The sequence below is a fragment of the Oncorhynchus masou genome, chromosome 11 (genome assembly GCF_036934945.1).
Source record: "Oncorhynchus masou masou isolate Uvic2021 chromosome 11, UVic_Omas_1.1, whole genome shotgun sequence".
Classification (NCBI taxonomy): domain Eukaryota; kingdom Metazoa; phylum Chordata; class Actinopteri; order Salmoniformes; family Salmonidae; genus Oncorhynchus; species Oncorhynchus masou.
Genome location: NC_088222.1, coordinates 12,574,768 through 12,596,430, shown reverse-complemented (window position 1 = coordinate 12,596,430; position 21,663 = coordinate 12,574,768). Strand labels below are relative to the sequence as shown.

Sequence of the window (21,663 nt, the reverse complement as noted above, 5' to 3'; positions counted from 1 at the left end):
CTATACAGGAGATGTAATGATTGTGTTGTGTCTCCCTGGCTAGCTGTGTCTCTACACGGGTTGGTAGATCTATACAGGAGATGTAATGATTGTGTCTCTACACGGGTTTGTAGATCTATACAGTAGATGTAATGATTGTGTGTCTCCCTGGCTAGCTGTGTCTCTACACGGGTTGGTAGATCTATACAGTAGATGTAATGATTGTGTTGTGTCTCTCTGGCTAGCTGTGTCTCTACACGGGTTGCTAGATCTATACAGGAGATGTAATGATTGTGTCTCTACACGGGTTGGTAGATCTATACAGGAGATGTAATGATTGTGTTGTGTCTCCTTGGCTAGCTGTGTCTCTACACGGGTTGCTAGATCTATACAGGAGATGTAATGATTGTGTCTCTACACGGGTTGGTAGATCTACACAGTAGATGTAATGATTGTGTTGTGTCTCCTTGGCTAGCTGCGTCTGTACCTGCGGTCGTCTAACCTGGATAACACCTTCTCCTCCGTCACCAAGCTGCACTCTGACACTCTGCTGCTCAACGTGTTCAGAGACATGATCATCCTCTTCAGAGCAGACTGCTCCATCTGCCTCTACAGCATGGAGAGGAGACACGACGGGTAGGGTGGTGCACGCATGCTCAGGACAGGCACAGGCATGCACACCCACTCATACTCAACAAGAACTATCTCACGCTCTCACACAACATTACTAGCAGACAGGACAGGTACTGAATGTCACCTGACCCAGAAGATCTGACAGTAATCAGTAGTGTTGTGAAAAGAACTTTGTGGGGAAAACCCCAATAATACCTATCACACGATGAGATGTGTTCTTTCAGCTCATGAAACATGGGACCAGTGTAGATACGGAAAGAGCAATAAAGACACCATTTACACAAATAAGGAAGTAAGATAAACAAGATGTCACAGTAACCTACTAAAGAACATTAAACAGTCCAAAATGAAGTTTCATGACATTGGTTGTGGCCTTAACTGGGGTTAAGCTTTACAGCTGGCCAATACAGAGAATGTGTGTGTCTCTCTCTGCAGGCCCAATCCATCAGCCAGTGTTGAGCTGCTTCAGGAGGTGTCCATGTCTCGCTACATTCCTCATCCTGCCCTGGTGGTGTCGGTCACCCTCACCTCCGTACGCACAGAGACCGGCATCACGCTCAAGGCCCCACAGCAGGTACACAGACACACACACACACACACACAACCTCACCTCCATACCCCCAGAGACTGGCATCAGAGCCCTACAGCAGGTAGGAATTAATACACCTTTCCGTCCGTACCCCCAGAGACCGGCATCACGCTCAGAGCATCTTCCTTTTGGTGTTTTTCCAGAGTCAGTAGAAAGGCCTCTTTACTGTCCTAAGTTTTCATAACTGTAACCTTAATTGCCTACCGTCTATAAACTGTTAGTGTCTTAACGACCGTTCCACAGGTGCATGTTTATTAATTGTTTATGGTTCATTGAACAAGCATAGGTAACGGTGTTTAACCTCTAGCGACGAGCAATCCCGTATCCGGGAGCGTAATCATAGCCTCAAGTGCATTACCATAACGCAACGTTTCCTATTCATGAAAATCGCAAATGAAATAAAATAAATATATTGAAACACAAGCTTAGCCTTTTGTTAACAACACTGTCATTTCAGATTTTCAAAATATGCGTTACAGCCAACGCTAGACAAGCATTTGTGTAAGTTTAGCATGGCATAATGCTGTGCTGGCAGCAGGCAACATTTTCACGAAAATAAGAAAAGCAGCCAAATTAATGAATTTACCTTTGAAGAACTTCAGATGCTTTCACTCAGGAGACTCCCAGTTAGACAGCAAATGTTCCTTTTTTCCAAAAATAATATTTTTGTAGGCGAAAAACGTCACGTTTGTTCATCCTGCTTGGCTGAGAAATCAACAGAAAAATACTTCAACTATAATGCATTAGCATAACGCAACTTTTTCTATTCATGAAAATTGCAAATGAAATGAAGTAAATATATTGAAACACAAGCTTAGCCTTTTGTTAACAAGACTGTCATCGCAGATTTTCAAAATATGCTTTTCAACCAAAGCTACACAAGCATTTGTGTAAGAGTATCGATAGCCTAGCATAGCATTAAGCCTAGCATTCAGCAGGCAACATTTTCACAAAAACAAGAAAAGCATTCAAATAAAATGATTTACCTTTGAAGAACTTCAGATGATTTCAATGACGAGACTCTCGGTTAGATAGCAAATGTTCATTTTTTCCCAAAATATTATTTGTGTTGGCGAAATAGCTTCGTTTTGTTCATCACGTTTGGCTAAGAAAAAGACCGGAAAATGCAGTCACTACAACACCAAACTTTTTTCCAAATTAGCTCCATAATATCGACAGAAACATGGCAAACGTTGTTTAGAATCAATCCTCAAGGTGTTTTGACACCAAGCGACCACCTGGTAAATGTAGTCTCTTATGGTCAATCTTCCAATGATATGCCTACAAATACGTCACAATGCTGTCGACACCTTGGGGAAGCGACAGAAAGCCTAAGCTCATTCGTGGCCCATTCACAGCCATATAAGGAGTCATTGGCATGAGGCGGTTTCAAAAAATGCGGTACTTCCTGATTGGATTTTTATCTGGGTTTCGCCTGTAACATCATATATTATATTTGCAGTTTTGGAAATGTCAAGAGTGTTTTCTTTCCAAAGCAGTCAATTATATGCATAGTCAAGCATCTTTTCGTGACAAAATATCTTGTTTAAATAGGAACGTTTTTCATCCAAAAATTAAAATAGCGCCCCCTATATCCAAGAAGTTAAACCCTTTACAATGAAGATCTGTGAAGTTATTTGGACTTTTACAAATTATCTTTGAAAAAGGGGACATTTATTTATTTTTTTGCTGAGTTTATGTACCGAGTCGCTCTGGATAACAGCTGAAAGATGTAAATGTGTTCATGTTTGTGTGTCCCTCTGTGCCCGTGACAGGCCTGTATGGCAGACAGCATCATACTGAACCTGGCAGGCCAGCTCATCATGCTACAGAGAGACCGTTCTGGACCCCAGCTACAGGAGAAGGTTCCGGTCACATCCTCTATCCACCTCCTAGCAGGGTTGGGGTCAATTCCATTTCAATTCAGTCAAGTGTTACTTCCTGAGTTGAAATGGAATTGACCCAAAGCCTTCCCCCAAGTATATGTATTTTATTATGGATCCCCATTCGTTCCTGCCAGGGCAGCTGCTCCTCTTCCTGGGGTCCAAACACACCAAATTACATATAAAACAGTGAACTATGTTTGTACTGAATGAGCTAAAGATAAAACAGTACATCATATAACATTTCTACACCACCACAACACAACATGTTCAATACCACCATACAACAATATCACAATGTGTTATAATTTATCTGACATTAGAATGGAATCATTGCGACCGGTCACTTCATTATTGATTCATTCATTGGTATCATACAGGGTACGTTATATATTGTAGTGTGTGTGAGAGGGGGTTGTTATGGTGTTTAACGTTCTCTCTCCCTCCAGCTGCCGTTCTGTCCTCCAGTGGTTCTGGCCCAGTATGTAGAGAACGTGTGGACGACGTGTCGTAGTAACAGAAAGAAGCGTCACCTACTGGAGGCTCTGTGGCTGTCGTGTGGAGAGGCTGGGATGAAGGTATACTGCTATCTGTTTTTACCACTTCTGTTGTGGATTAGTGCGTCTTGTTGTTGTCTGTGAAAGACCAAATAAATTTAACTCAACTAAACGTTGTCTTTTGTGACTGTTGCTGGCTGTAATGATTTGACAAACCTGTTTCCTTGTCTCATGTTGTGTTATCTGAAGGTGTGGCTCCCCCTGTTCCCTCGTGACCATCGTAAGCCCCACTCCTTCCTGTCCCGCCGTATCATGCTGCCCTTCCACATCAACATCTACCCCCTGGCTGTGCTGTTTGAAGATGCTCTGGTTCTGGGAGCTTCCAACGAGACTGTGGTCTATGACAGCCTGCAGGTAGAGAGGATTATTCTATTATTATAGTAGGAGCGTTCCCTGGGGCTGGGTGCATCTAATGAGCAGTGATGCCAACTTAGCAATTTTGTTGCTAAATGTAGCTACTTTTCAGACTTCCCTGGCAACCTAAAAAAAAAAATACTACCCTGGCAACTTTTATTCTCTTTTTTTTCTCCAAACAGCACCGAGCAACACATTTTTGCTACTTTTACAAATGTGTTTGGAACTTTTAGCAACTTTTGAAAAGTGACTCAAACTCTAAAATGCATTTTCCCTCAAAATGACACAAAAACGATTTTCTCTGTCACACACACAGTCACAACACACGTGCCTGGCTGCAGCAGCCAGGCCCTCAGCTCGTGCACAGGCATCAGCCAGGCCCTCAGCCCGTACACAGGCAACAGCCAGGCCCTCAGCTCGTGCACAGGCAACAGCCAGGCCCTCAGCTCGTGCACAGACAACAGCCAGGCCCTCAGCCCTACACAGACAACAGCCAGGCCCTCAGCTCGTACACAGGCATCAGCCAGGCCCTCAGCTCGTGCACAGGCATCAGCCAGGCCCTCAGCCCGTACACAGGCAACAGCCAGGCCCTCAGCTCGTGCACAGGCAACAGCCAGGCCCTCAGCTCGTGCACAGACAACAGCCAGGCCCTCAGCCCGTACACAGACAGCAGCCAGGCCCTCAGCTCGTACACAGGCATCAGCCAGGCCCTCCCGTGCACAGGCAACAGCCAGGCCCTCAGCCCGTAGACAGGCAACAGCCAGGCCCTCAGCTCGTGCACAGACAACAGCCAGGCCCTCAGCTCGTACACAGGCATCAGCCAGGCCCTCAGCCCGTACACAGGCAACAGCCAGGCCCTCAGCCCGTACACAGACAACAGCCAGGCCCTCAGCTCGTACACAGGCAACAGCCAGGCCCTCAGCCCGTACACAGACAACAGCCAGGCCCTCAGCTCGTACACAGGCATCAGCCAGGCCCTCAGCTCGTACACAGGCATCAGCCAGGCCCTCAGCCGTGGCCCAGGCAACAGCCAGGCCCTCAGCTCGTGTACAGGCAACAGCCAGGCCCTCAGCCCGTACACAACAGCCAGGCCCTCAGCTCGTGTACAGGCAACAGCCAGGCCCTCAGCTCGTGTACAGGCAACAGCCAGGCCCTCAGCCCGTACACAGGCAACAGCCAGGCCCTCAGCTCGTGTACAGGCATCAGCCAGGCCCTCAGCTCGTGTACAGGCAACAGCCAGGCCCTCAGCCCGTACACAGGTAACAGCCACAGCTCGTGTACAGGCAACAGCCAGGCCCTCAGCCCGTACACAGGCAACAGCCAGGCCCTCAGCTCGTACACAGGCAACAGCCAGGCCCTCAGCCGTACACAGGCAACAGCCAGGCCCTCAGCTCGTGTACAGGCATCAGCCAAGCAGCGTGTACAGGTAACAGCCAGGCCCTCAGCCCTACACAGGCAACAGCCAGGCCCTCAGCTCGTACACAGGCAACAGCCAGGCCCTCAGCTCGTACACAGGCATCAGCCAGGCCCTCAGCTCGTACACAGACAACAGCCAGGCCCTCAGCCCGTACACAGGCAACAGCCAGGCCCTCAGCCCGTACACAGGCAACAGCCAGGCCCTCAGCCCGTACACAGACAACAGCCAGGCCCTCAGCCCGTACACAGACAACAGCCAGGCCCTCAGCTCGTGTACAGGCAACAGCCAGGCCCTCAGCTCGTACACAGGCAACAGCCAGGCCCTCAGCCCGTACACAGACAGCAGCCAGGCCCTCAGCCCGTACACAGGCAACAGCCAGGCCCTCAGCTCGTACACAGGCAACAGCCAGGCCCTCAGCCCGTACACAGAGGGCAGCCAGGCCCTCAGCCCGTACACAGACAGCAGCCAGGCCCTCAGCCCGTACACAGACAGCAGCCAGGCCCTCAGCCCGTACACAGGCAGCAGCCAGGCCCTCAGCCCAGCCAGGCCCTCAGCTCGTGCACAGGCAACAGCCAGGCCCTCAGCCCGTACACAGGCAACAGCCAGGCCCTCAGCCCGTACACAGACAACAGCCAGGCCAGCAACAATTTCAGCAAATTGCAAACCATTGTTGGCTGACTGCGTCAGCAGTAGTACGGCTTCGACGAGCCAAACCCAATGAATAGAGTTGCTCACAAATGCTTGATCTTGAACAAAACTTAAAAAATCAATCCACATGACTCAATCACAATTGTACAGCCAGAATTACAGAAAACAGTGGGAGTCTGTACCTGAATTAAAGGGTGGCTGAAGCCAGTCATTGGGGATGATTGACGGACATACTGTGCATATAGCAAATCCGATATGCTTGCAAAAATGTATGACATCAAAAAACATTGTGCTACAGCAAAGCATATAAATCAATCCAAACCGTACAACCCTGCAACACCGTCTACACTACCACAGGTGGGTTCAGAAAATGGATAGCTGCAGAAGCAACTACTATGGCAATGGCCATTGCGGAGCATTGTTCGCTGCTAGCATGCGGCCATTTTAGGAATGGCGTGCCAAGCTGCCTTTTCAGATTCTGTGGCAGCAACAAGCGTTCAAATGCATAGAAATGATTAGGGGAGTACTGGCTCCTTGTTTTCTGAAAAGGGTAACATCAGGGGGGGTTGAGAAGTTCAGTCTCCTTTTGGATGAGTCCACTGATGTCAGTGTTTTGAAATACCTGGATTGTGGTGATTCGGTATTTTAGTGCTAAAAAAAAACAACCGCTGTGTCCACATTTCTCGGGCTGGTTGAATTGGAGGAGGGTGATGCCAGATCGATATCAAAGGGAGAAGTCGAGTTTCTTGAAGTGTAACCTTACAAAAGAGAATCTTCAGGGTATTGATACCGCGTCTGTGATGACTGGGGTGAACACCGGGGTGCACAAGATTTTAAAAGAAGAATGTGCATTTCCCAATTTTCTACTCATCCTCTGTGTGTGCCGTCCGCTGTGTGTGCCGTCCGCTGTGTGTGCCGTCCGCTGTGTGTGCCGTCCGCTGTGTGTGCCGTCTGCTGTGTGTGACATTCTTTACAATTGGCAGTCAGTGCAGCATCCAAAGAAACCATCCCTAGGAGTATTGAGTACTTAATCAGGGAAACCATCCCTAGGAGTGTTGAGTACTTAATCAGGGAAACCATCTCTAGGAGTGTTGAGTACTTAATCAGGGAAACCATCCCTAGGAGTGTTGAGTACTTAATCAGGGAAACCATCCCTAGGAGTGTTGAGTACTTAATCAGGGAAACCATCCCTAGGAGTGTTGAGTACTTAATCAGGGAAACCGTCCCTAGGAGTATTGAGTACTTAATCAGGGAAACCATCCCTAGGAGTGTTGAGTACTAAATCAGGGAAACCATCCCTAGGAGTGTTGAGTACTTAATCAGGGAAACCATCCCTAGGAGTGTTGAGTACTTAATCAGGGAAACCATCCCTAGGAGTGTTGAGTACTTAATCAGGGAAACCATCCCTAGGAGTGTTGAGTACTTAATCAGGGAAACCATCCCTAGGAGTGTTGAGTACTTAATCAGGGAAACCATCCCTAGGAGTGTTGAGTACTTAATCAGGGAAACCATCCCTAGGAGTGTTGAGTACTTAATCAGGGAAACCATCCCTAGGAGTATTGAGTACTTAATCAGGGAAACCATCCCTAGGAGTGTTGAGTACTTAATCAGGGAAACCGTCCCTAGGAGTGTTGAGTACTTAATCAGGGAAACCGTCCCTAGGAGTATTGAGTACTTAATCAGGGAAACCGTCCCTAGGAGTGTTGAGTACTTAATCAGGGAAACCTACAACTGGCACGAGGCATACAAAGGAGTGTACACATGTCCATCACCGTACCTGGGTACCTTTTCGAGAGCACGGTGTACCAACTCAGTCTTGTGCCAGAGGACAAAAAGGCCATTTGGAGACAGTGCATCAACTACATTGTTGCTTTAATTAAGCAAGGAGCTGCAAGCAAGGCTCCTAGACAACCTAGAAGCAAAAGCACAATAAAGGCACCACTGAAATTATTAAAGTAGCTGAGCTACTGGGGTACCAGCCCCCAAACAAATGATACAATTGTTTCCCCAATGGAGAAACGTCCATCTGTTTAGGTGGGACTCAACTGAAAATACAGTCGAGTTTTGGAGTGAAGTCAATAACTACACGGACTCTTCCGGGTCAAATCCATTTGAAGAACTGTGCAAAGCTGCCCTCTCCTTGCCACACTCAAATGCGGAGGTTGAGCAGCTAGCCAGCCAAGAAGCACAATAACCTGGAGAGATGCCTAGTGCACATCATTATTTCAGTTAAGTTGCTTGTTCAATAAGATAGCGTATATACCTTGTTATTAGCTTGTACCTATAATTGTTGATCAGTTAGGTAGCATGTTAATCAACTACCAATACACTGCTTAAAACTATAATTGTTCAGAATGTGTAAGTTTACTAGTTAAAAAGAAAATATATAAAATGTAATTGTTCAATGTGTTTAAAAATATCTGATCATATAAGATGTGTTTATTACGTTTACAAATAAAAAATGTGACAATAAACACACACATCTAAACTAACAAATGTCAAGTCATATTTTTTGCCGAGATGGCCAGTCCAATTTGAGTAACGTTATTGTGTATTCTACGTAATGACATCATCACACAATGACATCACAACGACATTTAGCAACTTTTAGCAACAACTCAACCCGCCTCTAGCAACTTCCCCTGAAAATTGGTTGACAACACTGCTAATGAGACTGTGTTCTATGACGGCCTGCAGGTACGGAGGACTGAAGTTGTTGTAGCAGCAGCAGTAGTCGTCCCCCCACAGCATCTGCTCTTTCCTAGCCTTTGTTGTGGATTTTGTGGGCTTGGTGTAGGAGGAGCATAGTGGTCAAGGCATTTGTGTCAGAGATCTGAAACAATTTTTCTAGCTATGTTCCCTTTATTTGAGGGAAAGTGAGTCAGTGGGCAGACGAGGTTAAGAGATAAATAATAGTAGTAGCCTGTGAAGGTTAAATTTGTAGAAAATAAGATTAAAAAAAATGTTGTGTTTTTTGTGTATTTTCTGCAGGGTCCCAGAGAGGGCCGGGAGTCCCTAGAGGGGTTGTTCCCTTACTGCACGGTGGAGAGGACTTCCCAGATCTACCTCCACCACATCCTTAGACAACTCCTGGTCCGTAACCTGGGGGAGCAGGCCCTTCTCCTGGCCCAGTCCTGCGCAGCGCTCCCCTACTTCCCCCACGTCATGGAGCTCATGGTCCACGTGGTGCTGGAGGAGGAGGCCACCTCCCGGGAGCCCATCCCCGACCCGCTGCTGCCCACCGTGGCCAAGTTCATCACCGAGTTCCCCCTGTTCCTCCAGGTAACAGAGAGGGAGACGTTGATCAAGTGGTTCATATAAATAAAATAAATAAACAAATATATATATATCACCTTTATTTAACCAGGTAGGCCAGTTGAGAACAAGTTCTCATTTACAACTGCAACCTGGCCAAGATAAAGCAAAACAGTGCAACACAAACAACAACACAGAGTGAACATGCAATAAACGAACGTACAGTCAATAATACAGTAGGAAAGTGTATATACAGTGTGTGTAAATGTAGTAAGATTAGGGAAGTAAGGCAATAAATAGGCCGTAGTTGCGAAATAATTACAATTTAGCAATTAAACACTGGAGTGAAAGATGTGCAGAAGATGAATGTGCAAGTAGTGATACTGGGGTGCAAAGGAGCAAGATAAATAAATAAATAATGAATTGACAATATGGGGATGGGCTATGTACAGGTGGGCTATGTACAGGTGGGCTATGTACAGGTGGGCTATGTACAGGTGCAGTGATCTGTGAGCTGCTGAATGTTGTTTCCTAGTCTAGGACATTCAAGGTCATGGTAATTACTGATCTTGTGTACAGTAGTCTGACCTGGGCTCAGTGTTTTATCAGGATCCCCATGAGCATCCTATCCAGTGGTGGAAGAAGTACCCAATCATATTTTAGTAAAGGTTTAGTAGTTGTCAGGGTAGTAGTTGTCAGCGTAGCCTAGTGGTTAGAGTGTTGGACTAGTAACAGAAAGGTTGCAAATTCAAATCCCTGAGCTGACAAGGTACAAATCTGTCGTTCTGCCCCTGAACAAGGCAGTTAACCCACTGTTCCTAGGCCGTCATTGAAAATAAGAATTTGTTCTTAACTGACTTGCCTGGTAAAATAAAGGTTAAAAAAAAAAGAAGAAAAAAAAGTTAATCAAGTAAAAGTGGAAGTCACCCAGTAAAATAATACTTGAGGTAAATTATTTGGTTCTAAATATAACAAAAGTAAAAGTATAAATCATTTCAAATTCCTTATATTAAGCAAAGCAGACGGCACCATTTTCTTGTTTGAAAAAAATGTACAGATAGCCAGGGGCAGACTCCAACACTCAGACATTATTACAGACAGCCAGGGGTAGACTCCAACACTCAGACATTATTACAGATAGCCAGGGGCAGACTCCAACACTCAGACATTATTACAGATAGCCAGGGGTAGACTCCAACACTCAGACATCATTACAGATAGCCAGGGGCAGACTCCATCACTCAGACATCATTACAGATAGCCAGGGGCAGACTCCATCACTCAGACATCATTACAGATAGCCAGGGGTAGACTCCAACACTCAGACATTATTACAGATAGCCAGGGGTAGACTCCAACACTCAGACATTATTACAGATAGCCAGGGGCACACTCCAACACTCAGACATTATTACAGATAGCCAGGGGTAGACTCCAACACTCAGACATTATTACAGATAGCCAGGGGTAGACTCCAACACTCAGACATTATTACAGATAGCCAGGGGTCAACTCCAACACTCAGACATTATTACAGATAGCCAGGGGCACACTCCAACACTCAGACATTATTACAGATAGCCAGGGGCACACTCCAACACTCAGACATTTATAAAAGATATCTTGATAAGTGTGTGAATTGGACCATATCCCTGTCCTGCTAAGCATTCAAAATGTAATGAATACTTTTGGGTATCAGGGAAAATGTATGGAGTAAAAAGTATGTCATTTTCTTTAGGAATGTAGTGAAGTAAAAGTTGGCCAAAATATAAATAGTGAAGTACAGATACCCTAAAAAACTACTTCAGTAGTACTTTCAAGTATTTTTACTTAAGTACTTTACATCACTGATCCTATCACTACTTTTGACCTGGGCTCATAGGGCTCGTAGTATTTTATTAGTATCCCCGTTAGCTACTGGTAAAGCAGCAGCTACTCTGGGCCAATAGGGCTCTGGTTAGAAGTAGTGCACTATATAGTGACTGTGTGTCTAATGTAGCTGCGCCTGTGTTTCTGCTCCAGACCATCGTGCACTGCGCCAGGAAGACAGAGTTTGCCCTGTGGAACTACCTGTTTGCTGCCGTGGGCAACCCCAAGGATCTCTTTGAGGAATGTCTGATGGCCCAGGACCTGGACACCGCTGCATCCTATCTCATTATACTACAGGTTAACATACTCCCCTGTCTCATCTTAATTACCAGAGGCAAACATTTATTTAGAAATGGGACTGGTATTGGGGTTAAGGTTGGAGTCGAGGTTGGGGATAGGGTTAAGGTTACGGATGCAGCTTGAGTTAAGGTTAGGGATGGAGCCAGGGTTATGGTTAGGGATGGAGCCAGGGTTATGGTTAGGGATGGAGCCCGGGTTAATGTTAGGAATGGAGCCCGGGTTAAGGTTAGGAATGGAGCCAGGGTTATGGTTAGGGATGGAGCCCGGGTTAAGGTTAGGAATGGAGCCAGGGTTATGGTTAGGGATGGAGCCCGGGTTAATGTTAGGAATGGAGCCCGGGTTAAGGTTAGGAATGGAGCCAGGGTTATGGTTAGGGATGGAGCCAGGGTTATGGTTAGGGATGGAGCCAGGGTTATGGTTAGGGATGGAGCCAGGGTTATGGTTAGGGATGGAGCCCGGGTTAAGGTTAGGGATGGAGCCCGGGTTAAGGTTAGGGATGGAGCCCGGGTTAAGGTTAGGGATGGAGCCAGGGTTATGGTTAGGGATGGAGCCAGGGTTAAGGTTAGGAATGGAGCCCGGGTTAAGGTTAGGGATGGAGCCCGGGTTAATGTTAGGAATGGAGCCCGGGTTAAGGTTAGGGATGGAGCCAGGGTTAAGGTTAGGGATGGAGCCCGGGTTAAGGTTAGGGATGGAGCCCGGGTTAAGGTTAGGGATGGAGCCAGGGTTAAGGTTAGGGATGGAGCCAGGGTTATGGTTAGGGATGGAGCCAGGGTTAAGGTTAGGGATGGAGCCAGGGTTAAGGTTAGGGATGGAGCCCGGGTTAAGGTTAGGGATGGAGCCTGGGTTATGGTTTGGGATGGAGCCAGGGTTATGGTTAGGGATGGAGCCAGGGTTAAGGTTAGGGATGGAGCCAGGGTTAAGGTTAGGGATGGAGCCAGGGTTAAGGTTAGGGATGGAGCCAGGGTTAAGGTTAGGGATGGAGCCAGGGTTAGGGTTAGGGATGGAGCCAGGGTTAGGGTTAGGGATGGAGCCAGGGTTAAGGTTAGGGATGGAGCCAGGGTTAAGGTTAGGGATGGAGCCAGGGTTAAGGTTAGGGATGGAGCCAGGGTTAAGGTTAGGGATGGAGCCAGGGTTATGGTTAGGGATGGAGCCAGGGTTAAGGTTAGGGATGGAGCCAGGGTTAAGGTTAGGGATGGAGCCAGGGTTAAGGTTAGGGATGGAGCCAGGGTTAAGGTTAGGGATGGAGCCAGGGTTAAGGTTAGGGATGGAGCCAGGGTTAAGGTTAGGGATGGAGCCAGGGTTCAGTAGTTAATTAAAAGTCTTGTATTGATAATGTGACTTGTCCTCAGAACATGGAGGTTCCAGCAGTGAGCAGGCAACACGCTACACTACTCTTCAACACGGCCCTGGAGCAGGGCAAGTGGGACCTCTGTCGTCACATGATCCGATTCCTCAAGGCCATTGGCTCTGGAGAGATGGAGACCCCACCCCCAACACCAACCACTCAGGTACAGGAAGGAACAAATTCATAATCTCTTTCTGTCTTCTATCTCTCTCTACTCTTCTCTCTCTGTGTTTGTCACATATTCTGACATGTTATGTTAGAGCTAAACCTCTTAATGCTTTAGTGTTATCTATGGGGTAATGGATGGTCTAAAAATACTCTATAAATTAAAGACTGCTATTAGGCTACTGCCTCCACCTCTGTATAATTGGCTATAGATACCCATAACTGGCTATATGGTGCATTTACATTTGTGCAGAAACCCTGCCGTGTCAGAGGCTTACTGTAACTTTGTTGTCTGTTCACACTGCTATGCTTTATCTTGGCCAGGTCGCAGTTGCAAATGAGAACTTGTTCTCAACTAGCCTACCTGGTTAAATAAAGGTGAAATAAAATACTGGATGAGTTTCCTCGCTGATAATGATCTGTCCTCTCAACAGGAACCCAGTTCGATGGGAGGTTTTGAGTTCTTCAGGAATCGCAGCATCAGTCTGTCTCAGTCAGCTGACAGCATCGCTGCTGGGAAGTTTAACCTACAGAAGACCTTCAGCATGCCCTCTGGGCCCTCTGCTAAGGGGTACGCCACACACACATTACTTTATTTGACATCTCCTCTCTTTTTAGTAGTCATATAATCTAAAGGTAGCTTTTGTTTGATTATCTAATGCAGGGAGTTATTAAACATTTTCAGCCCTTGGACTCAAATTAGAAATTCTGTGTTTTCCTGGGACCCAAGCTTAGGAAAATATGCAACTATACGTAAATATTGGTAGATTTCATTGCCGTTATGCCTAAAACAAATGCAATATAGACAAAAACAAATAATGAAATACCCGTATAAATATCTATTCATGTTTATTTTACCCATTAAAAACACCATTACATACCTGTCTCGGTTGGTACTGTAGCTGTTTAAATACAATCAATATTTTTTATAATGAACTGATTGATCAAATCACACAAGTTGACGTTTTCAACAAGCATGTATGTTCTGGGCTCAGTTTTTCACAGTGCAACAGTGAAGTCATGCTCAGCATGGAGTCTGTTTCTGTACTTTGTTTTAAAGTATGCCAGAGTTAGGAACCCTGACTCACAAACTAGATCAGAACATCTACTGCTTTCTCAGTCAGGCAGGAGACCACTTCCTGCTGTTGATGAGCAACCCAGAACTCTTTCAAAAAATCATCTTGCTTCAATCAGTTTATTCCAGTTCAAAAGGAAACTGATTACTTCTAATTTAACAGCAACAGTTCCAACCTAGACTTGTTTTCAACAATCATTTCTACAGTAAGATGTACAGTAGGCCTGATATCTTATTCTGTACTGAACTATCAGTAACGAGCTAGCTTGCTTTGGCTAACGTTAGCTGGCTAGCTATTAGCTGTGTGCAAGGCCAGGGGATTGTTTGAAAGAGAAACTCGCATCTACTATGAGAGAGAGTACTCCCTTATTGATGCTTATCACCTGCTAAATTACAACGTCTTGCTAGCTGACTGACTTTTCCACTGTCGAAGCACTGTTTCCTGAAGCTTTCGGCCCTGTTCTGAAAGAACTCCCTAGATTTACCGTCATGCTGTGGATTTTTAGTTGTTTTAATTTGTTAGTTTTGAGACTCATTACTAAGCACTTCCCCGCCAAAACACATTGTTGGCGCTCCTCGTTATTTTACAAAGCGTGAAAAACGAATTGTTGTATTTGCGTTTCATGACGATTGAGCTCAGTCAGAACTTGTGGCCAGCTTGAGTCCATTTGATGACAGCGGTGAGTGATGGCGAGTGAGAATGATGACGGCTCATCTGCTGCTGAATGCCACTGCTGCAGCAACACGCGTCTTCCTCCCACTGGCGCCGCTGTTCCGAACCGGCGCCGCTGCTAAGCAGAGAGCTCTGTTGCACTTGGCCAAATCAATTCCAGTAATCAATTAAATAATTATAAATATACTCTGACATGTTGTGACCCATACTGTCAGAAAGGCTGATCTAATGTGTACTGAGAGGGATTGTCCTCTTCCCAATCATTTCTGGGCTCAGTACACTGACCCCACGGAGTTGGTCAGTTCCATTTTTTTTTTTATTTTTTTTTATTCCTGTCGACTCATTAGAGTTCAATCACTTCCTGGACTGACTGAAAGTTGGATGGAATTGAGCCCAACTCTGGTAAAGCAGTGTATGTACTATAGGCCTTTCTCTTCATAGCTATAACACATCTCTCCCTCCTCCTCTAGGTCTGAGAGGTGGTCTAAGGACAGTGACTGTGCAGAAAACATGTACATAGACATGATGTTGAGGCGTCACGCCCGCCACCTCCTTGAACACGTCAGACTAAAAGAGCTGGGTTGTTTCTCTGCCCAGCTGGGCTTCGAGCTGATTGGCTGGCTGTGCTACGAGCGCACGCGGGTGGCGCGGGTTGATGATTTTGTCATGGCGCTGAAGTGTCTCCACAAGGACTTCCTGTGGCCGTTTCCTGTCACCCCAGCCGGCTCCATCAGCTCGCCTTTCAAGAACGGACACCGCAGGACAGGTGTGCATCAGGGTGTGTGTGTGTGTGTGTGTGTGTTGAGGTAATTGGAATACTTCTGAAAGTGTGTGTGACTGCTGGTGCTGCAGGGGCTCTGTCCATCTGTGTTTGCAATGCATTTTTGTCCTCAGCAATGACTGTCCCCCTCACCCTCTGACTCGTTGGGTGTGTTTGATGCAAACTTCGTGATTGACTGCATTTTTTTTCTCAAGTCGTATTTGTTTAGTTAAGTGTTATTTTTATCATTCAATTAAATCTGACCCTGTTTGTTTCTCTCTCCCTCCCTCTAGTGCTGAGCCAGCATCTACTGAAGTCCCAGTCAGCAGACAGCCTGTTGAACAGTGACATGGACACAGCGCCCCCGCAGGCCGCAGCACGCAACAGCAACCACACCTGGCTAGACGGGCTGGGGGCTCTTGGACCTACAGAGATGGACACTGCCTTGTCCCATGGGGGGCCACAGACACAGGAGGCCTTCCTCTCCCCACTAACCAACAAAAGTAAGTTGTCTTCATCAGAAGATAGGAACAGCTGAGACTCTCTTTCACTGAGATGTAGTCAGAGAACTCTCTACCTACCTCTCCCTCTACCAACCTCTCTTTCTCGCTCAATTTCTACCTCGCTCGCACTCTACCTCGCTCGCGCTCTACCTCGCTCGCGCTCTACCTCGCTCACAATCTACCTCGCTCGCGCTCTACCTCTCTCTCCCTCGCGCTCTCAATTCAAGGGGCTTTATTGGCATGGGAAACATAAGTTTACATTGCCAAAGCAAGTGAAGTAGATAATATACAAAAGTGAAAAAAACAAGTTCCAAAAGCATAAAGACATTACAAATGTCATTATGTATATATACAGTGTTGTAACGATGTGCAAATGGTTAAAATACAAAAGGGAACATAAATAAACATAAATATGGCTTCTATTTACAATGGTGTTTGTTCTTCACTGGTTGCCCTTGTGGCAACAGGTCACACATCTTGCTGCTGTGATGTCACACTGGTATTTCACCCAGTAGATATGGGCGTTTATCAAAATCGGGTTTGTTTTCAAATTCTTTGGATCTGTGTAATCTGAGGGAAATATGTGTTTCTAATATGGTCATACATTTGGCAGGAGGTTAGGAAGTGCAGCTCAGTTTCCACCTCATTTTGTGGGCAGTGAGCACATAGCCTGTCTTCTCTTGAGAGCCATGTCTGCCTACGGCGGCCTTTCTCAATAGCAAGGCTATGTTCACTGAGTCTGTACATAGTCAAAGCTTTCCTTAATTTTGTGTCAGTCACAGTGGTCAGGTATTCTGCCACTGTGTACTCTCTGTTTAGGGCCAAATAGCATTCTAGTTTGCGTGTTTTTTTGTTGTTAATTCTTTCCAATGTGTCAAGTAAATATCTTTTTTGCATTCTCATGATTTGATTGGGTCTAATTGTGCTGCTGTCCTGGGGCTCTGTGGGGTGTGTTTGTGAACAGAGCTCCAGGACAGCTTGCTTAGGGGACTCTTCTCCAGGTTCCTCTCTCTGTAGGTGATGGCTTTGTTATGGAAGGTTTGGGAAACGCTTCCTTTTAGGTGGTTGTAGAATTTAATGGCTCTTTTCTGGATTTTGATAATTAGTGGGTATCGGCCTAATTCTGCTCTGCATGCATCATTTGGTGTTCTAAGTTGTACACAGAGGATATTTTTTCAGAATTCTGCATCTCTCTCTGTCTGTCTCTCTGTGTATCTCTCTCGCTCTCGCTCTCTCGTTTTGACTGTTGTAATTAGTTTTATTCTGATTGATTGGATGTTCTGGTCCTGAGGCTTCAGTGTGTTAGTAGAACAGGTTTGTGAACACAGCCCCAGGACCAGTTAGATGAGGGGACACTTTCTTTGCTCAGCTCTTGGCATTGCAGGGCTTGGTAATGATATGAGAGGAGGTAACTGTATTTTAGATGTTTCCAAAACTTATGTTTTTTTTAGTTATTATTAGTGGATATTGGCCTAATTCTCCCCTGCATGCATTGTTTGTAGTTTTCCTCTGGACATGTAAGAGAATCTTACAGAAGTCTGCATGCAGGGTTTCAATGGCGTGTTTGTCCCATTTGGTGAAATCTTGTTTTGCAAGTGGACCCCACACCTCGCTGCCATGAAGTGCAATTGGTTCAATGACTCATTCAATTAGTTTTAGCCAAATTTTAATCGGTATTTGAATTTGTTTAATGGCGTAGAATGCCCTGCGTGCTTTCTCGCTCAGTTCATTCACTGCCTCATTAAGGTGTCCAGTTAGGTTTAAAAATAAGCTCATGTAATTGTAGTGGTTTGCAGTATTCAATATATGTTGTACCAATTGACAACTTTGGTCTAATTCCCTGAGATCTGGATCTTCTCATTATTTTAGTATTTTTGAAATTTCCTGCCAGGGCCCAGGTCTGGCAGTACTGCTCCAGCAGGTCCAGGCTCTGCTGTAGGCCATGTGCTGTGGGTGACAGCAGGCATAGGTCATCTGCGAAGAGCAGGCATTTATCCTCTAAATTGCAACATTCACCTCCACAAATATTATTTATATTGATATTTATAGCTTTTTCTAATACATTCAATTTCTCATGAATTTGGCGTTTTTCTGCGTTTGTGTCAATTTGAACGGTGTTGTGGAGTGTCCATATCGCTCTTGCTTTCTACCCTTCCTCATCAACTATCTCCCTTCCTCATTCTCCCTCCATCTTTCTCTCCCTAGCGGAGGAGTGCAGTATCGGTTCTGCCACAGACCTGACAGAGACCAGCAGTATGGTGGATGGAGACTGGACCATGGTGGATGAGAACTTCTCTGCTCTCAGTCTGACCCAGTCTGAGCTGGAACACATCTCCATGGAGCTGGCTAACAAGGGACCACACAAGTCCCAGGTCCAGCTTCGGTAAGCCTGTCCTGCCACTCATAGATGGGATTTCTACTTCTATTTGACAGCCCAATCAGAGCGACAGAGAGGGTTTACCTTAAGGAATAACTTTCCCCTTGGTAAGGGAATAATTCAAGAGTTTTATGGTAGCTTGAAGGCATGTACAGCAGAAAGTCTCCAGTTACCACGGAGATGACCTGAACATCTCTTATCAAAGAGAGAGGTTTTTATTCTGGGAGATCACATAATATAACTTCTACATTCAAGACTGTAGAAACAATTTGATTCAGAAGATGTTTCCCCTTTGAAACCAGGACAGAGGAAAGCAGCATTCACCTCCACAAATATTATTTATATTGATATCCATACTGAATGAAGGGGGATACCTCTATCCATACTGAAAGAAAGGGTGATACCTCTATCCATACTGAATGAAGGGTGATACCTCTATCCATACTGAATGAAAGGGGGATACCTCTATCCATACTGAATGAAGGGGGATACCTCTATCTATACGGAATGAAGGGTGATACCTCTATCCATACTGAATGAAAGGGGGATACCTCTATCTGAATGAAAGGGGATACCTTTATCCATATGAATGAAAGGGTGATACCTCTATCCATACTGAATGAAAGGGGGATACCTCTATCCATACTGAATGAAAGGGGATACCTATCCTATCCATACTGAATGAAAGGGGGATACCTCTATCCATACTGAATGAAAGGGGATACCTCTATCCATACTGAATGAAGGGGGATACCTCTATCCATACTGAATGAAAGGGTGATACCTCTATCCATACTGAATGAAAGGGTGATACCTCTATCCATACTGAATGAAAGGGTGATACCTCTATCCATACTGAATGAAAGGGTGATACCTCTATCCATACTGAATGAAAGGGTGATACCTCTATCCATACTGAATGAAAGGGGGATACCTCTATCCATACTGAATGAAAGGGTGATACCTCTATCCATACTGAATGAAGGGTGATACCTCTATCCATACTGAATGAAAGGGGATACCTCTATCCATACATATCCATACTGAATGAACTGAATGAAGGTGATACCTCTATCCATACTGAATGATACCTCTATCCATACTGAATGGATACCTCTATCCATACTGAATGAAGGGTGATACCTCTGAATGAAGGGGGATATCTATCCATACTGAATGAAAGGGGATACCTCTATCCATACTGAATGAAGGGGATACCTCTATCCATACTGAATGAAAGGGGATACCTCTATCCATACTGAATGAAGGGGGATACCTCTATCCATACTGAATGATACCTCTATCCATACTGAATGGGGGATACCTCTATCCATACTGAATGAAGGGGGATACCTCTATCCATACTGAATGAAAGGGGATACCTCTATCCATACTGAATGAAAGGGTGATACCTCTATCCATACTGAATGAGGGGGATATCTATCCATACTGAATGAAGGGGATACCTCTATCCATACTGAATGAAAGGGGATATATCCATACTGAATGAAGGGGGATATCTATCCATACTGAATGAAGGGGGATACCTCTATCCATACTGAATGAAAGGGGATATCCATACTATCTATCCATACTGAATGAAAGGGTGATACCTCTATCCATACTGAATGAAGGGGGATACCTCTATCCATACTGAATGAAGGGGGATACCTCTATCCATACTGAATGAAGGGGGATACCTCTATCCATACTGAATGAAAGGGTGATACCTCTATCCATACTGAATGAAGGGGGATACCTCTATCCATACTGAATGAAAGGGGATACCTCTATCCATACTGAATGAAGGGGATACCTCTATCCATACTGAATGAAAGGGGATACCTCTATCCATACTGATACTGAATGAAAGGTGATACCTCTATCCATACTGAATGAAAGGGGGATACCTCTATCCATACGGAATGAAAGGGTGATACCTCTATCCATACTGAATGAAGGGGGATACCTCTATCCATACTGAATGAAAGGGTGATACCTCTATCCATACTGAATGAAAGGGGGATACCTCTATCCATACTGAATGAAAGGGGATACCTCTATCCATACTGAATGAAAGGGGATACCTCTATCCATACTGAATGAAGGGTGATACCTCTATCCATACTGAATGAAAGGGTGATACCTCTATCCATACTGAATGAAAGGGGATACCTCTATCCATACTGAATGATACCTCTATCCATACTGAATGAAAGGGGATACCTCTATCCATACTGAATGAAAGGGTGATACCTCTATCCATACTGAATGAAAGGGTGATACCTCTATCCATACTGAATGAAAGGGTGATACCTCTATCCATACTGAATGAAAGGGGATACCTCTATCCATACTGAATGAAAGGGGATACCTCTATCCATACTGAATGAAAGGGGATACCTCTATCCATACTGAATGAAAGGGGATACCTCTATCCATACTGAATGAAAGGGGATATATCCATACTGAATGAAAGGGGATATCTATCCATACTGAATGAAAGGGGATATATCCATACTGAATGAAAGGGGGAATGAAAGGGGATACCCTCTATACGGAATATCTATACGGAATGAAAGGGGATACCTCTATCTATACGGAATGAAAGGGGATACCTCTATCTATACGGAATGAAGGGGGATACCTCTATCCATACTGAATGAAAGGGGGATACCTCTATCCATACTGAATGAAAGGGGGATACCTCTATCTATACGGAATGAAAGGGGATACCTCTATCTATACGGAATGAAAGGGGATACCTCTATCTATACGGAATGAAAGGGGGATACCTCTATCTATACGGAATGAAAGGGGATACCTCTATCTATACGGAATGAAAGGGGATACCTCTATCCATACTGAATGATACCTCTATCCATACTGAATGAAGGGGGGTGATACTGAATGAAGGGTGATACCTCTATCCATACTGAATGAAGGGGGATACCTCTATCCATACTGAATGAAAGGGGATACCTCTATCCATACTGAATGAAAGGGGATACCTCTATCCATACTGAATGAATTTTATTTGTCACATACACATGGGTAGCAGATGTTAATGCGAGTGTAGCGAAATGCTTGTGCTTCTAGTTCCGACAATGCAGTAATAACCAACAAGTAATCTAACTAACAATTCCTAAACTACTGTCTTATACACAGTGTAAGGGGATAAAGAATATGTACATAAGGATATATGAATGAGTGATGGTACAGAGCAGCATAGGCAAGATACAGTAGATGGTATCGAGTACAGTATATACATATGAGATGAG

The 21,663-nt window shown here is 45.2% G+C and overlaps 1 protein-coding gene across 1 annotated transcript in view; it reads left to right on the top strand.

Moving 5' to 3' along the window:
- The window catches only part of LOC135548125 (guanine nucleotide exchange factor subunit RIC1-like), a 103,793-nt gene that overhangs the window by 74,933 nt on the left and 7,197 nt on the right, over positions 1–21,663 (top strand). Inside the window, exons 15-26 of the mRNA XM_064977415.1 lie at positions 455–615; positions 1,048–1,186; positions 2,977–3,066; positions 3,534–3,662; positions 3,831–3,995; positions 9,052–9,342; positions 11,338–11,481; positions 12,834–12,992; positions 13,429–13,565; positions 15,213–15,508; positions 15,796–16,005; positions 18,211–18,388. Of these exons, the coding sequence (XP_064833487.1) occupies positions 455–615; positions 1,048–1,186; positions 2,977–3,066; positions 3,534–3,662; positions 3,831–3,995; positions 9,052–9,342; positions 11,338–11,481; positions 12,834–12,992; positions 13,429–13,565; positions 15,213–15,508; positions 15,796–16,005; positions 18,211–18,388 (2,099 nt within the window). The remainder of the gene's footprint in view (positions 1–454; positions 616–1,047; positions 1,187–2,976; positions 3,067–3,533; positions 3,663–3,830; positions 3,996–9,051; positions 9,343–11,337; positions 11,482–12,833; positions 12,993–13,428; positions 13,566–15,212; positions 15,509–15,795; positions 16,006–18,210; positions 18,389–21,663) is intronic.